The following is a 17,071-nucleotide window of genomic DNA, read 5'->3' on the forward strand; positions in this document are numbered from 1 at the left end:
TAGGACATCTTACTTTCATCAGTATGTCCTTTGATCTAATGTGTGTGCCATCAAATAGTAAATAAATTGAACTATGTGTCTCATTCAACTAAAGATTAGAGTAAGGTTCCAGAAACTATTCTTTGTTGATATTGGTAGGTCATTCAAAGTACAGCAATCACTGATTTTTTTTTGCCTTCACTTGCTCCTTGTAGTGTGGTGAGATGGTCATGTAGATAATAACACTATTGCTTTCTACCTTCTATTTGTCCTTAGGTTCATTCCATTTAATAAGAATGCTGCTTGATGAATATATATTACTTGCTGTGGAGACACAGTTTAACAATGATAAGGAACAAGAGCTCCAAAATTTATTGGATAAGTACATGAAGAATGCAGGTAAGTTGCCGCAGATATTTTTCAAACTTTATAACTGTTAACAGCAATAACAATATGAAATCATAATAGAAACAAAAATACCTATACTCATATGTACTGTACTAATTTAACAGAGCATGATTGTTTATATAATTTATGTAGTCTTAATAAATATTTCTCCATACAATCATGAAACAGAATGGCATTTTAAATTTTTAATGTCACACAGCCATGCTCGAGTTGAGAAAATGTATAGCTTTAGATTGTTAGATGTAAGGCTAGAACAGTTATAATACAATTCTGTTTTCCATCCGTCAACCTGTTACACTTGCTTTTTTCAATGTGCCCCATTATATTTGTTCACATGTGTAAGTGGATCCAAAAATAGATAACAACTTTGCAGCATACTGGTGCACAACAGGGCAACAGTCTAAATGAAGGTCCTGTTTAAATCACAGAAGTCTTTCCCGCACAGAAAGGAGGGATACATCCTCTGATGATGTCAGATGTGCTGTTAGCACTGAGTGACCTCTTTGCGTTGTGCGGAGGAGGTCACATGATGCAGAGAGGGTCAAATGTTGTAGAATTTGTCAGCTCCGGGCAAAGAATATGATGGAGTTCAGTCTAATTCTCTGTGCTGTGACCTGTCAAGCTTCACTTGTTGCCTCAGCATTCAATAAAAGCTGCAGTCATGTTTAGTGGTGCATAAAGCAGACAATAAGAGCTGGAGCCAAAGGAGTGTAAAGTGAGATATGGCCCAACAGGTCATAAAGAAGGATAGAGCAGGGGGAGCTGAAGATGATGGGCAAAAGGTGACTGCCTTTTGCCCATCACTTGTATATAGCGATATTATTTTGGCAGGTTATGGTTAGAAATACAAGATGATGTTTGTTTTACAGATAGGCCTTATTGTTATCTTTCCAGATGCAAGCAAAGCAACATTTACTGCATCACCAAGCTCTTGCTTCCTTGCTAGCCGAAACAAATCTGGGGGGCTTCCAAACGATCCTGCAGTTAAAAATGAATGTCTTCAAGAACAGAATTACCCAAATCTGTCACCAGACCAGCATGCCGGTCTTGTTCGTGGTTTACACTCCTTTAATGAAGAAAATGAAAATATCTCACTAACAGGTAATTTGTATGGTAAAATGCCGCTACTACAGTGATGAATGAAAATGCATATCACAGCATAGTAATGTAAAATATATCGATCCATGCAGATAATATAATTTTGAAAATGGAAAAACAGGACATTCTAATTATCTTAAGTTTGCTCATATCATAAACACACCACTTACACTTGTTTTATAAGAACTGATCCATGCTTACTCTGTTCATTTTGGCTCTTTCAAAAGTCTAAATTTTGTGAAAATGAACTTTTGCAGTAAACATTTTGCTGACTATCCTGGTAAAACCACTTCATGTGGGATATGGGGAAATCATACTGTAACACTTTATGTAACTTATAAGGCACTTAGAAGTCCTCAAGAAATTGAAGGCCAGTGTTGTAGCTAATAGCCACCAACCCATCACATCTTACTGACACAGCAATGTGTTATACAGCTCCAACTGCCAGCATCTTACACATTAATAGAAATGAACACATTTGTATCCACCTTCCCTTCCCAAAGGGGTATATTTAGTAAAATGCAGGTTTGAAAAAGTGGAGATGTTGCCTATAGCAACCAATCAAATTCTAGCTGTCATTTTATAGAATGCACTAAATAAATGATAACTAGAATGTGATTGGCTGCTTTGTGCAAGACCTCCACTTTTTCAAATCTGAAACTTAGTAAACATACCCCAAAGAGTCAATTTTGCAAATAAAGAGCATAGCCTAACTTCTTAGTTGGATGGATACATTCTCTAGTAGAGTCTGAAGGGAGATGAGTCTTCAGAGGCTTTTCCTGCAGGCATAGACAAGCAGAGGGGTAATTACAGATGCGCTGAATCCCCCCTCTGGAACGAAATTATTGATTATTGGAAAACATGAAGAAAATCTGTTTCATTTGCTCCTATTTGCAGGACAGCCTGATTTATTTACTTTTCTTTTTTTATTCAATATGTGTGTCTCGGGAACTGAGGGCAGCTGGGGGCATGCACATTAGTGGTAAATTAATTAATCACCTCCTGGAGCTAATTACTATTCACTAAAGCAATGGTTCCTGATTGGTTAGTATTACTATTTAAGGCATGGAGAGCTTAGCCTCCCTGCCAGTTATAGCGTCTGTGTGCTGATGACCAGCTCTGTCCTGTTCTATCCTGTGGATACCATGCATTTGACCTGATTCTTGTTGTGACCTTTGGCTTTGACTTTGACCCTGCTTGAACGCTAATTGTCCCTGACCTCTGCCCTACTTCCTGATTATCCAACTCACTACAGACCGCCACCATTGGACTGTCTTTGGTACCTGCCCTCTATATACCGGTTATCCTCCATCCTGCGCTACGGTTATCCTGATGAGCTTTTACTACACTAGAGTGTGTAGTTCAGTTCTACGGGTAAGGCAGCTTCTATAGGTGAAGACCTTTATTAGCTTGGTTTTAAAAGCTTATCAAGTAGCCGTTAGCCTAACAGGTAGAATGTGTCCTGTCTATTATTTTACAATGTTAAATGCAGGAAGGGTGGGGGCAATTACAGCAGCCTGGTAACTTCTCCCCAGGCCAGAATTACTAAAGGCAATTTGCAAACCATAAAATTGCAGTAACGTGATTCTGTACCCCTTTATTCATTTAAACTTTACATTATTTCTTCTTTGTTTCAAAATATTGGTCGTTTTTGTTTTATTCATGGCTTATATTAATCATGAGAATGAGTGGGCATTTCTGGCTTTATTACACATCTATTTTGTTTGTTTTTGTGTTCTCATTACATTGGTCAAAACGCTGAAACGCTATTGTAGAACTTCACATCGCAGTAAGCCATGGCTTGTGAAACTACAAGCACTAGCATGAACAGTTCCAAAACAGTACTACACTGCTTGCCACTAGTGCCATTGTTTTCAATCAGACTAGAGGTCAGTACCTGGCCAATTACAAGTGGCTAGCATGAAAATCTTGCTTGTGATTGGCTGAGCTTTTACAATTAATTTCTATGGCTAATGTATTTCAATTGGATTTCAGTTCCTATAAAAATGCTTTGCCTATTCAAATTTCCCCAAACTGTCTAACTTTTCAAAAATCGATTTTTAATCAACTGGAGTGTCTAGGGATGCATTACTAGCTGTTAAGAGCTCCAGTCGAAAATGAGCTCTAAGTGTCAGTACAGTCATATATATATATATAACATAGTGATTTCCTATGGCCTGAACTCAGGGATTAAGTGCTATCAGCATGGGCTGGTTAAACTTAGGGGTGGGACCTGATCTCCCTAAGGAATCCAGCCCCTTGCTGACCAGCCTAGGAATGGTTTGGCATTATAGCAGGGGGACTCCACGCTGTGGGTTTCCCGGCTATGCTGCCACCAGGCCAGGCTGGAAAAGCCTAGTGCTGATAATAGGAAATTCAGGGGGACCCCACGCATTTTGTACCTCTGATTTTCTACATGAGGCCCATTATAATGCTTGTTATATACACCAAATGTAGTATTTGTGGTATCTTATTAAATTAGAAGTTTGTTAAAGTTATTGTAATAAGTGGCTATACTTTGCCTTAAAAAAATAAGTTAAACTGCTTCCTGCAGATTGTAGAATAAGCATAGAGAAAACAATATTTCCCCGTGATCACTCTGTACATGTTGTCAGTCATGATAAGCTTTTGAAGATTGATTAATTATGTTTTAATTTTTGTTTTGTGAATATTAAACACAGCTCATTCACATGTTAGAATAATCAGTGCTTAGTGACTTTAGCACACTTGCCAACTTTCTGACTCTGCCCCCGTGGTGATGTCTTTGCATCCATAGCTCCGCCTCCACTATAAAATGACGAAATTCACGTCATTTAATATCGGTGGTGGGGCTTAATAGTGTCATTAAGCCCCACTTAGGATCTGGGAGGTTTGCCTACTCTTCCGGGAGTCCGGGAGAGTAGGCAAGTATGTGTTTAAGGGACTTTTGGGTTATCAAGAACTAATATAGATAGGGGGAGATTTACCAATCTACAGTTTTACCCCTTCCATTGCATAAGAGGACAGCCTGCTCAGCATAAGGTATGGTCCTCTGGGGGGCCCCTAAAAAAGTGATCCCCACACCTTGAGAGTACTAGCCCAATGCTGACTAGCATTGAGCACCTCCTGGTATACCTGACTGATGGGTACCTGGGTAATACAGTTAAAATATAATGCTAGAATGTGTCACAAGAGTGGTGTCACATTTTGTTAAATAAATAACTTGTATTGCCCCAATAGCTAAATAATTAAAGTGTAAATTTCCCACATAATGGTTTATCAAGAATTAACATTTAGTACCATACAATTGCAAGTTAATTGTATGCTTCTAAAATGCTTTATAAACAGCATGAGTAATTGAGATTGATCTAAAATGTTTATTTTACATGTTCTATAATTAAATAGCTACTTGAAGAGAGCTGACCGTCCCTCGCTGGCTTCCAAGAGCTTCCCCTTGGTTTACTATGCCAATCATGCCTCTAAACGTAACGGTGTCGCTATAATGGTGCATAACTCTGTCCCTCTTGTGGTCTCTAAGGTTATAAGTGATACTGAGGGACGCTCCTTTATCCTCCTAAGCAAAATCAGCTTACATGATATTACGATTGCAAATGTATACACCGCTACCACAGGCCACTCAGTCTTTTTTCAATCTTTCTTACATGCCCTCTCTTTTAACCACTCTGGTAAGGTTCTATTAGGGAGTGATTTCAATACAGTTCTTTTACTCTCTTTGGACCATTTGGGAATACCTATCCCGGGAATCCGAGTCCCGGGCTCTAAATTACTTTACCGGCATATGGCCGAGGCAGGTCTGCTCGATTCTTGGTGGGTGTTGTATCCAACGGCCAGGGACAACTCATTCTACTCCCATCCTGATGATTCCTACGCCAGGATTGATATGTTTCTTTGCTGTGCCTCCCTTGTTCCTTCTCTGGTCTCTGCCTCGGTTCTTGCCAAACATCGATCAGATCATTCGGCCATTGAACTTCTTTTAGATCTTAATGTTTCTCCCGTAAATAGATCATCATGGCGTGTACACGAGACCTTGCTCAAGATCCCCCAGTTTAAGAAAATGGTCACAAACAAAATTAAAGATTATTTTGATCTTAACTCATGATCTGAAGTTCAATGTTTCACAATTTGGAGGTACACAAGGCAGTAGTTAGAGGAGAAATCATTAAATATGCCTCACACCGAAAAAACAGCAATAAGAATAAATCGATTCCCTCTTGTCCCAAATCCAGGTGTTGGAACAGATTCACAAGCGCACTCTATCTAGCCAGGTTGTTGGACAGCTGTCTTAACTGCGGGGAGAATTACACAACCAACAGGCAGAAAAAAAGGCAAGAGCCCTCCGCTGGTTAGAACAAAGATCCTATGAGAAGAGCAATAAATCTGACACTCTATTGGCTAACAAACTAAAATCAAAAAGGGCCACACAGTCTATCCTGGCGCTCCGGTCTAAAGGCGGCTCTTCGACCTACGATCCCAGGGGCATTAACTAAACGTTCTGTGACTTTTATAGCAAACAATATGACTTGCCCCTCTCTGGGATTGCTCATTCAAAGAATGCTGATACTAAAGCCTACCTAAACTCGTGTAACCTCTCTCAACTTAGTCTGGCCAAAGCCTCGGCCCTGTGTGATGACATTTCGGAGGAGGAGATAAAGTTTGCCGTCAGTTCCAAAAAACCCTCCAAAGCACCGGGTCCCGATGGATACGCAATGAGCTACTATAAAACCTTTGCTCCTGTCCTTCTACCAAAGTTGATGCAGCTCTTCAATCTGCCTCCTCAAGAATCATTGTTATACCCAAGCCCGACAAAGATCACACAATGTGCTCCAACTATAGGCCGATCTCATTATTAAACACTAACCTTAAGTTATACGCAAAAGTCCTCGCTAATAAACTCAATGGGGTCCTACCCTGGTTGATTGACCCTGATCAGGTGGGGTTTATCCCAAATAGACAAGCATCTGACAACACCTGTAGGGTTATCAATCTCTTTCACCATATCAATACCAAAAATCTCAAGATCTGATTTACTCTCTTGATTTGGGGTTCTGTGAACACTCTATTTAAATTGTCCCCATATCCCTCTCCACTGACCCCAATATGGAGACACCCCAAGTTCCCTACAGATAAATTAGATTCCATGATTACACCCTGGAAATGGAGAAAAAAAGATAGTTTCTCCACCATAATGGGAACTTTTAACCCGCCCACCTTCGCAGAACTATCGGCGAGACATGGCCTTCCAATATCTCTGCATTTCTCCTACCTACAGATCCGTAGTTTATCCATTTGCAAACACATACTAAAAAACTCCGACAATTGCTAACCTTTGAGCGTAACTATATTTATTCAGTGGGGCATAGAGGAAACATATCAATGTTATACCGCTTCCTCTTCAAGCTAAACTTACCCCTAATGGATCCCCACGAAGAGGCATGGGAGGGGGATCTTGGACTGACCCTGGACAGCGAGGGATGGTCAGCAATTCGGAAACGAGTGGACAAGGCATCCATCAATGTGAGTGTAAGGGAAATGGATTATAAGGTATATTCGAGATGGTACCGAGTCCCAACTAAACTTCACTGCATTTTCCCAACAAAATCAGACAGGTGTTGGCGAGGCTGCGTCAGACAGGGCACTCACTTACACATCTGGTGGCATTGTCCCATTATTCAACCACTGTGGAACACCGTACTAACTCTCGTCTGCCAACTCACATTAATTCATATCCCCAGAGGCCCCACAATTTTCTTGCTCAAGCAGACCGTCTGATACATCAGGTTAGTCAAGCCTGTAAACTATTGATAGCCAAACTTGTAAAAAGACACTTCCCCCCACTAAGCCAGAGTTAATAAATAGATTGCGGCATATCTCATCCATGGAATATATCACAGTCCTCCTTATTGACACCCTCCCCAAATTTCACGTCACATGGACCCAATGGTACAGATTACATGGTTCCCCCATTCCGGGCAGTGTGTAAATAAGAATTTGTAGTTCTTCTGCCCCCCCTTATGTACCTTTTTCCTTTCCTTCTCTTCATCTTTCCCCCTCTACACAATTATTAGAAAAAAACACTCTGTTATATCTAAACCCCATGGATAGGATATAATGTTGAACCAGTACTTATGTTATATTATTTTTTTTCATTGTACTTGTTCTACAATGTTGTCTGTTGTACAAAGTGTGAAACTAAAGAGATTTTTAAAAAATTTAAATTGCTAGATAGACATTAATGAAATCCACAGCTACAGCATTATATAGTCTGGTTTTAAAGACAAACCAATATTTGTGACCATAAGAGAATTAACATTGTCCATTATCTCCTCAGTTAACTTTTATTAACCTATAAAACAAACCTGCAACACATTTATAATGTATTTATAAAATATTTTGTTATAGCTGTCCTGTCATAGGTCATTTATGGTGCCACTAAAAAATAATTTCATGTAACGTTTGCATTTTTAGATCACATGGAGGTTTCCCAAAGCACAGCCCATCTGATGACTCCACCTATGTCGCCAGCCATATTGAACCGGGGAAGTGTTATAAATCAAGGACCAATGGCTTTAAGGCCCTCTAGTGTAGGTTCGGGAATATCTACCCATTCTCAAGTTTCCTCATTTTCTGAACCACCCTACCAGAATATACCTCAACCAAACCAGAACTATTTTGGAACTGGGTCAAACTATCAAGCAATGTTCAGAGCACATGTTCAGTCTCCTACAGGGCCCTTTCACAATAGGTTGGATCAGAGTCGATACCCACAGCTAAATGAGCCACAAGTTTCAAGAGATTATTTCACCAACAGCTGTGCAGTGACTCCTTTTAGCACTCGTCCTTCTTCAAACTATGGATCCTCACCAAATACACAAGACATACAGAACATGCAGTTCTTTAATACCAGTGGATTTAATTTTTTAAATGGTTCTGTCCCTGGAAACTGTCAAGGCGGTGCTTATTCTTCAAACACGTCCAACGGTATTGTTCAGAATTTCTATAAAATTATTTGTTTACTATTGTATTTTCTAATAATCTTCAATATTGTAGCCTTTTATAAACTTTCTTTATATTTAGCATTTATTAAATCTTAAATCATGTGAAAACAACTATTTCCAAATGATTAAGGCAAATATTAATATTTCCAAGTGCAAGCATGCCCAGGCAGCCATGGGCAGACTGGTGCTTGTAGTACTACAGTATGTCCAAACACTTAAGGGAAGCCTCGGCATGCAAGATTACCCCACACCCACGCCACCAGGAGTTTGGGAAGAGCCTTTGTGCTTTTCAGCATGGAGCTGGTTATAAGTAGAGGAGGGCCTGCAATTTTTGCAAGTCCGATCTCCCTAGGGAATCCAGGCTGGCTAGCCTGTAGTTGGTTTGGCTTCACAGCAGGGGGACCCTCCGCTGCAGGTTTCTCTACTACAGTGACATCAGCCCAGGCTGAAAAAACATAGTGCTGGTACCCTTAATGACAATTTCATTACCTACATTTTAACACCAATCTTTTAAAAGTAAGGACAATATAAATTACATTTTGACGATATACAAAATAAGCATACAAAACATTTTTTTGTAAATATGGCAGTAATCTAACTACTAAAATATTAAATTATATTTTACCCCACTTTAGAAATTACCTCAGATATAGTCACACAATATTGGCGCCATAACATTTCTGTCAGGTGCCGTCTCCGCACTGGCACTAAGCGCAGGACACAGGTGCCTGTGTCTTCCCAACAGCCTAGCAACGGGACACGCGTTTGTTTTCACATGCAGGCTGTGCATGTGCATGCCCAGCGGACTCGTGGGATGCTTTCCCTCCTAACCTGACACGCGGACCGCTGAATCTTATTCACCTAATCAGGGTGCACCTTATTGTTTATATAGGATCCTCTGGCACCATTAGGGTGTTGGCTCACTGCCAGCTCCAGTGTCTCCTGTTACTTCTGATCCTACATACTTCGATTCTGACTCTTTACTACTACCCTGTGTTACGATTTGGTACCTTGTTGCTCGGTTGGTTCGATTATTGACTTGACCGGACAACTCTCTGAATCCTCCCTGTGTACCGCTCTGCTCGACTGGCTCTGCCCTGGACCGTTTGACTACGCGTCTCTACTACTGTCGCTACACTGGTGACTGTCTTGGAGAACCGCAACCTGCGTACCCTCTGCAGCTGAGCCCAAACTCCCTTGCGGGGGTCCCTGGTGAATACTGGGGGTACATTAGACTCCACGCCTCCCTGTGTAGTTGCGCTAATACTGGTTAGTGGCCATCTCTGTCAAATTCTGTGACAATTCCACTGACATACCTATCTTTAGTCTGCTAACCTGGTCCTACTGCTCTTTTGTCAAACATGGGTAGCATTTGAATTGTCTAATTGTCTAAGAGAAACTATATTCAACAGGAAAAGACATGTAATATAAGAAAAAAGTTTTGTCTGTAACAGCATTTTGACAGATTAAAAAAAAACATTATGCCTAATACCCCTAGACTCCACCCACTCAGAATCCACCAGTCCTGACAAGCATGAATGAGCCTTATCTAGGTCTCATCTCAACTATTTAGTTCTCATTCCAGGAAAGGAAAAATCTGGTGATGACACAATGAAAAGTTACAACATTTTCTCTATCATCCTGGTTGCCAACTCATCCTTTAAAAAGAGGACATAAATTACACAGATTCAGTGGCTGATCTTAAAGTCCTCATCTGATTTGGTTCTGATCAGTTGGTCACAGAACCTTTTGTAAATAATATGTTTACCTTATTAATGGGGTGGTTTGACAACTCTAGTAGCCATCTTAGTGAGGAGTGGGACAATCATCTTACAAAAACTAAATGTAGTTCCCACTTGCAATATGGACTTAAATAATGGTACATATTTGAGGGCTCTGTTCCACCGTCTTTTACTTGGGGACCTTTGTCCCATGGGTAGGAAAGTTTGGAGGTATGTCCAATTTACTGCTGTTCTGCTGTTCAGATAAGCTGTGAACGTGGACTATGTGCACCTGCCATTGGTGCACATGGTAGTGAATGGGTGTCTTGAGAGGAGGAGGCTAAAGGACAGTCTAGCACTTCTTTATATGTCCTGATTCAAAGAGCTGCAAATCTTGGAGGTATCACATTGTTGATTCTGAGCTGTTTCTCTATTCAAGGCAATATTCACGGCTTGTATATCCATGGTCTGTCTGGGTTTTGTTAAGACTGTTGTGAGTAAATAAACATAACAAGTGAGGTTGCATTCACCTTCCGAAGAACACTGCACAAGGCAATGCAACACAGGAAAATGTTATATAGTGTAATGACCATATATCCATATGCCCTGTTTATATTAGTCATTATGGACTACCTAGGCCATCTTTTACATGTCACTGGCATAAGTGATTCTATATTTGAATCCAATTTGTACTGTGAAATCTAAATACAGATTTGTTTTACAAGTAAAGAAAATAATCTAAAATATTGTTAACTATTTAGGCCTGGGAACATTATGTGGCACATATACAGATTATACATGATCCCGCAAATAAAAATGGAGTCTCTAGCATTTACTTCTCTTCCCACTCTATTACTTGTTCACTATCCCCTACCAAAACAGTCATTCCTATGCTCATCCCAGTCTTAACTAGCATCTGTAATCTCTCCTCCACTGGTATCTTTCAATTATCATTCAAACATGCAATAGTCAATCCTGTTTAAAAAAAAAACACGTGACCCAAATTCTCTCACAGATTACCATCCCATTACTCAATTTCCATGCTCTTCTAAATTCTTCAGACTTCAGAGGATTGCCTATGCTCGCTTCATGTGCTTCATTTCTTCACACAGCCTATTAAACCCTCTTCCATCAGGCTTTCATTTCCAACACTGTACAGAGACTTCACTGACTAAGGCGGTTAATGATTTGATCACTGCTAAATCTAAAGACTACTATTCACATTTAATTCTCTTAAGGCCTTCTCCTTTCTACTACATTTGATATTGTCCATCACTCACTTGTCATGCAAACTCTGTATTACCTAGAACTTCCGGACACTTCCTCTATAAGTTGGCGTACATCAAGGCTAAGTCCTAAACCTTATGCTCTTCTCTATCTATATCACTTCTCTTTGAAATTTAATGAACTTTTTTGAGTTTTAGTATTCCCTCTATGTAAATGATACCTAAGTTTATTTATGCTCTCTGGATTTTTCACCATCTGTGTTGCCCTGCGTATTGCATGTACTGTCGCCACCTCAAACTCAGTCTTTCAAAAACTGAGGTATTAATCTTTCCAACAGCCAGTAAAAGCTACTTTGCTGACATCTCTGTTTCCGTTGACAACTTGACAATAATCCCTACCCCTCAAGCTTGCTGCCTAGGCGTCAATCTTGACTCAGAACTATTATTTGTTGCCCTGATCCACTCCAAGTACTATTATATACATCTAAGAATCATTTCCAGAATGCTCACATATCTCATAAAATACACTGTAAAACTTTAATTCATACACGGACAACTTCCTGCACTGACTATTGTTATTCCCTTCTTCCTGGTCTTCCCTTAACCAGACTTTCAGATCTACAATCCATTTTGAATGCAGCAGGAAGACTAATTTTCCTCCTGAAACAATCTTCTACTATTGCTCAGCTCAGTCCCTACATTGGTTGTCTTACCTTTACAAAGTCCGAAAACACTTACAAAAACACACAAGGCCATTAACAAAATTGTATCAACATACATTTCTTCACTTGTCTCAAAATAATTCTCAACTTGACCCCTACGCTCTGCCCAAGATCAGCACCATTAATCTTCATTCAATACTAGCTCCAGTTACAGGACTTTTTTCAGGCTACACACTTCATGGAATTAACCTCCTCATACAAGACCTGAGCCTCCAGTCTATTGTTAGTACTATATTTCTTAAAAAAAGTACATACACTAACATTTTTGAGCATTATATATCTCTATATCTATCTATCTTTCTATCTATCTATCTATCTATCTATCTATCTATCTATCTATCTCTACATATATATATATATATATATATATATATATATATATATATATATATATACACATATATATATATATATATATATATATATATATATATATACATATACATAGAGATATATTATATATATGTGTATATATATATATATATATATATATATATATATATGTATATATATATAAAATATATCTCTATCAGTGACATAACTTGTGCAGTTGTGCACTCTATGTAAAATGTTAGCTAAACAAATACATTTTCAAACAAAGTGATGCTTCAAACAATGTTATTCTCCTCTTTGATTGACATCTATATATATAACTTATATTTATAAATGATCCATCTTGTTAATTAGTAGAATTTAGCAGTCAGTTTATAGAACTGTTTTTTTATAATTTAGTCCTATTACTTACATTTAGATATACTGTGCTCCATCAGTGCTGCTACTTCTTTGTAATATCTTCTTAAAATATGTAAGAGGTTTCCTGCGGGTGCTCCAGTTTCCTCCCAGTATGTTTTTGGAGTGTGGGAGAAAACCAGAGCACCCGCAGGAAACCCACGCAAACACAGGAAGAACAAACAAACTCCACACAGATAAGGCAATGGTTGGGAATTGAACTCATGACCCCAGTGCTGTGAGGCAGAAGTGCTAACCACTAGGACACTGTGCTGCCCAATAATGTTGTTTAAAGATATTGCAGTCAATAAGTGCCTTTACTTATAGTCATCAGATTTCATACGTGAGCCTAATAAATTAAAAATTGAAAAGTCAATTGCATTTGTCTGCTCCTCTTCAAGGAAAGTGGAAGGAGCATGGGAAAAATGCCCCATTATCTCTGGCATAAATATACCAGTAAGCCTGTCTGACTCCCACATAAATGTTTATTTGTAAACCTTAATTTAAAGGAGTATGTAACAATATAAGCTTAATAATAACATGTCTATACCATAGTAAAGGTTATTCTTACCAAATAATTTCAACCACCCTGATGAACAAGTTTCTAGTAACAGAGGAATTAACCCCTACCTTGGGTAAGATGGTCAATTGCTTGGTCATAGTCAGCATATGTAACTATCTATCGTGAGCTAGGCAATTTTCTCAAGATCACATGACTAGCTGCAATGTTATACAACAGCCACACAGGTATGCACAGATATAAAGATAACATTGGAATGGTCAACTCTTTAATTTGTTTTTTAATCAACTGATCATTGCGACAAGTGAACATTCTGTTTTGTTTTCTCACAAAACAATTATTTTGTCATGTATCCTAAATATCAATATCAAATAGTGACAGACGGTCCTGTTTGGAAAGGGTGACTAAACACTAGAAGTGTGTATTTTCAGATATGGACTGTGAAGACAAACTTAAAGCTCCTTCTACACCTTTAGGACAGTGTCTTGATGGGATTGTATACAGGTCAAAGAGCTGATATTGTAATTATTTTAGTTGCTGTGACATCATTAGCCATGTCAAGAACATGAATCAACCAAGCTATACAGTGCAATTTTTCAGAGCAAAGCTGCAAGCCTCAGTCATATTTGAGTTAGAGAAATATATTTCTAATATCACATCCTGCTGCATAGAGAATTGATAGAGAACTTGAAAGACCTATTTAGTTAAGTACAAATCTTTCAGTTAATCATGTATATTTTTCAGCTCAGTAATGCACAGTCTTTGATAGATATTAGTGTCAAAATGTGGCTTGGGAATAAGCAGCTGTGCACGAGTAAGGTATTGCCTTAATAAGTGACCGATACCACACCACAATAAGAAACCATGTATAGCAGAATCTCAGTCCTGATTTGAATGGGATGAACTTCGACCTTATTTAAAAAGGCCAAAACCCATATGTAGAAGTTCTGCCCCTTTCAGAGTGCAAAAAGCAAGTCAGAAATATAGAAATATCGACAGATATGCTGTAGAATTTCACCACTAGGAAGAAACTGAATTCAAATTTCAATGCAGAGATATTCTCAAAGTAGCGTTCATTTTTTTTGGCAAGTCAGCTTATCTGAGATGAATGTTTCTCTCTGAAACATTACTTCTTCTAAACTATTTTGACTTTGATAAGTTTCATAGAAAAGTGCACATATACTCTCGATCGTTGCTAGAATCTCTATCACATAAACCAGTATATCTAGCTGAGAAAAATTCTATTAATATAAAATTGAATCTATGTTTGTACATTACATATGAAATTTAACAAGCTTGTATGTTTTTTTGTTTCTTTTCTGAAAGGTTACTATGGAAATCCATTAAACTACTCAGAATCCCATCGGCTTGGGTCAATAATTGATCAACATGTATCTGTCATTAGCAGCGTTAGTACCATTCGCCCTCTGCATTCATTTAATGACATTCATGATCCACTCAATATATTAGACGACAGTGGAAGAAAGCAACTTGGATCCTACTACACAGAATCGTCGTCACCCATTATTTGTCGTAATTCAGTGGGTAAGGAAAATACTGAGTCAAATATTTCAGTTATTTAATATGGGTTAAAGTAGTATAAAATAAATAATGGGATGGGTAAATATTTAGACTTTTCATTGAGGCAATAAGACAGTTTAATCTATGTACAACACACTGCAGCATATTCTGCTCAGCAGATTTTCAGACACAAACTGGGCTAGAAAGAATGAGTGAGCATACAAAAAAACTGATTGGTATTTTAAACTTTCTTGCATTATTAACAATTTAATATATATAAAGCAACGTTTGTGATTTTACCTTTCTCACATAATATATGTCTTCGTGCAATATTAGTAATAGCAATGGTCTTTTTCTATTTATGGTCTATCCAGAGGTCAAAGAAATGTAGAAGTGGCGTTATGGAAAATGTAATTGAATTGAATTTGATAGTTGATAGTTTTACAACAAAGGCAGTAGGAGAAGTGGCGGTATGGCATACAACTTCGACAACTGGGTGTATCTCATACTACACTGTGACACAATCTCCAATGTTTTGCAGTCTACGCAACCTGTACTGCAATTGTACAGCAAATGCTGTACTGTATAATAGGGCACTTGTATACAAATGTTATGTAATTAAACCCATGAGACATAGGACATCAAAACCCAAAACATCAAAGACAATGGCAAGATCTATTATTGTTTGTTGGAGTTCAGTGATGCTGGTCCCAGCACTATTCTCACCTCCCCTTATTACTTGGTGTGGTGTGTCCCCTCGATCAATAACTAGAACCTGCACAATGCAATAAACCGTTAGCCGGTGACTGGTGTTGTGTGGGTTCTATAACCCTCCATCCCCCAAACTGTGGAAATTCTTCTTGGCACTAATGGACTGGAGTGTTTGCAAGGTTACCCTTTTGAAACTGGCAAATATTAAGTACACTTTTAATGGTCTGATCGCAAGGCACTGCCTTCAAAGTTATTTAGGTAAAATGGGGAATCGAATCCATTTTGGAAGTTACTGTTATATTTCTATGTACAAATGAATCAATTAGCTAAAATATGTATTCATATCTATAGCTGGTACTATTAGTTTTAACATTTAACAAGAATAAAATAACACTTTGATGTATTCAGAAATTAAATTAAGTCAGACTTTTCTGCCTTATACTACAGCTCCAAATATGCAGAGTATAGCATCTGCCTCCGCCTCTCAATGTATGTATGGAACATCTGGACAATATGCCTCGCAAGAAGCAATGGAGTCTCATGTTCAGTCCAGTGAAGGCCAAGAGATGGTGTCCACTTTGCCTCCAATCAACACAGTCTTTCTGGGAGCGGCATCAGGAAGCACATGAGACCACACTGCTGCAATAACAATCACACTTTATAATAAAGCTCCAACCTTTCTGGACAATCCAATGACAAGTACTACTGTGTGTTGGTGTGGTTGGAGCTGCCCTTGGCAGAAAGCATAAAAATGTCACTTCAAAGTGCAGCCAATCCTTCACTAATTTCAACGTTTCCTAACGAAAACCTAATTTCTCTTAAATATTTAATAAATTGTGGCAGTAAGTGCACGTAGGGACTGGCTTTATTACACAGGTCACTTTTGTTTGCTGAAGTTTGTTTATTACATTGGTGAAAATGTGCCTAGAAATGTTGTTACCCATATCAATTGCCCATGGAATGTGCAAAAAGCATCCCATTGAAAGAAAAGGCCGGGGGCGGGTTTCTGCAACCTCCAAGGATATGGAAAAAACATCTATTTATGGAGAAGAAGGCTCTGTGGCCCCTGCTAAATCAAAACAACCCCCTTCCCTCAATTGTACCCTTTCCACCCCTTGAATCTAATTATCCACTAAAAAAAAACTATACACATTCATGCACCCGGTCAACACTCAGCAATGAACGCCAAGCGCCTCCCATGACAAGATGCATCTATGCTGCCATCGGGGCTCACAATAACAACTGGTTTGGGCTGCAACCTGAAACTGTTAAACTTTTTAAATTACCCTTAATTAGTTCAGCAATTTTTCATACAGTAAGATCTCTAGCTAGTATTTCCTGTCTTATCTTATACTAACCAGTTCCTGTGCAATACTGGCCTTCAGGTAATCAGAAAGTCACTTCATAATAAATTGCAACAGACATATTTCATGATTATTTG

General features: G+C 38.6%; 1 protein-coding gene across 1 annotated transcript in view; it reads left to right on the plus strand.

The window, feature by feature from the left end:
- Positions 1-16,259, plus strand: part of RFX6 (regulatory factor X6) — a 70,499-nt gene extending 54,240 nt beyond the window's left edge. The window contains exons 15-19 of the mRNA XM_075200645.1: positions 256-378; positions 1,282-1,488; positions 7,951-8,463; positions 14,725-14,943; positions 16,078-16,259. Coding sequence (XP_075056746.1) covers positions 256-378; positions 1,282-1,488; positions 7,951-8,463; positions 14,725-14,943; positions 16,078-16,259 — 1,244 coding nt within the window. The remainder of the gene's footprint in view (positions 1-255; positions 379-1,281; positions 1,489-7,950; positions 8,464-14,724; positions 14,944-16,077) is intronic.
- The last annotated feature ends 812 nt before the right edge of the window (positions 16,260-17,071 follow it).

Source organism: Mixophyes fleayi, chromosome 3, assembly GCF_038048845.1.
Source record: "Mixophyes fleayi isolate aMixFle1 chromosome 3, aMixFle1.hap1, whole genome shotgun sequence".
Lineage (NCBI taxonomy): Eukaryota > Metazoa > Chordata > Amphibia > Anura > Limnodynastidae > Mixophyes > Mixophyes fleayi.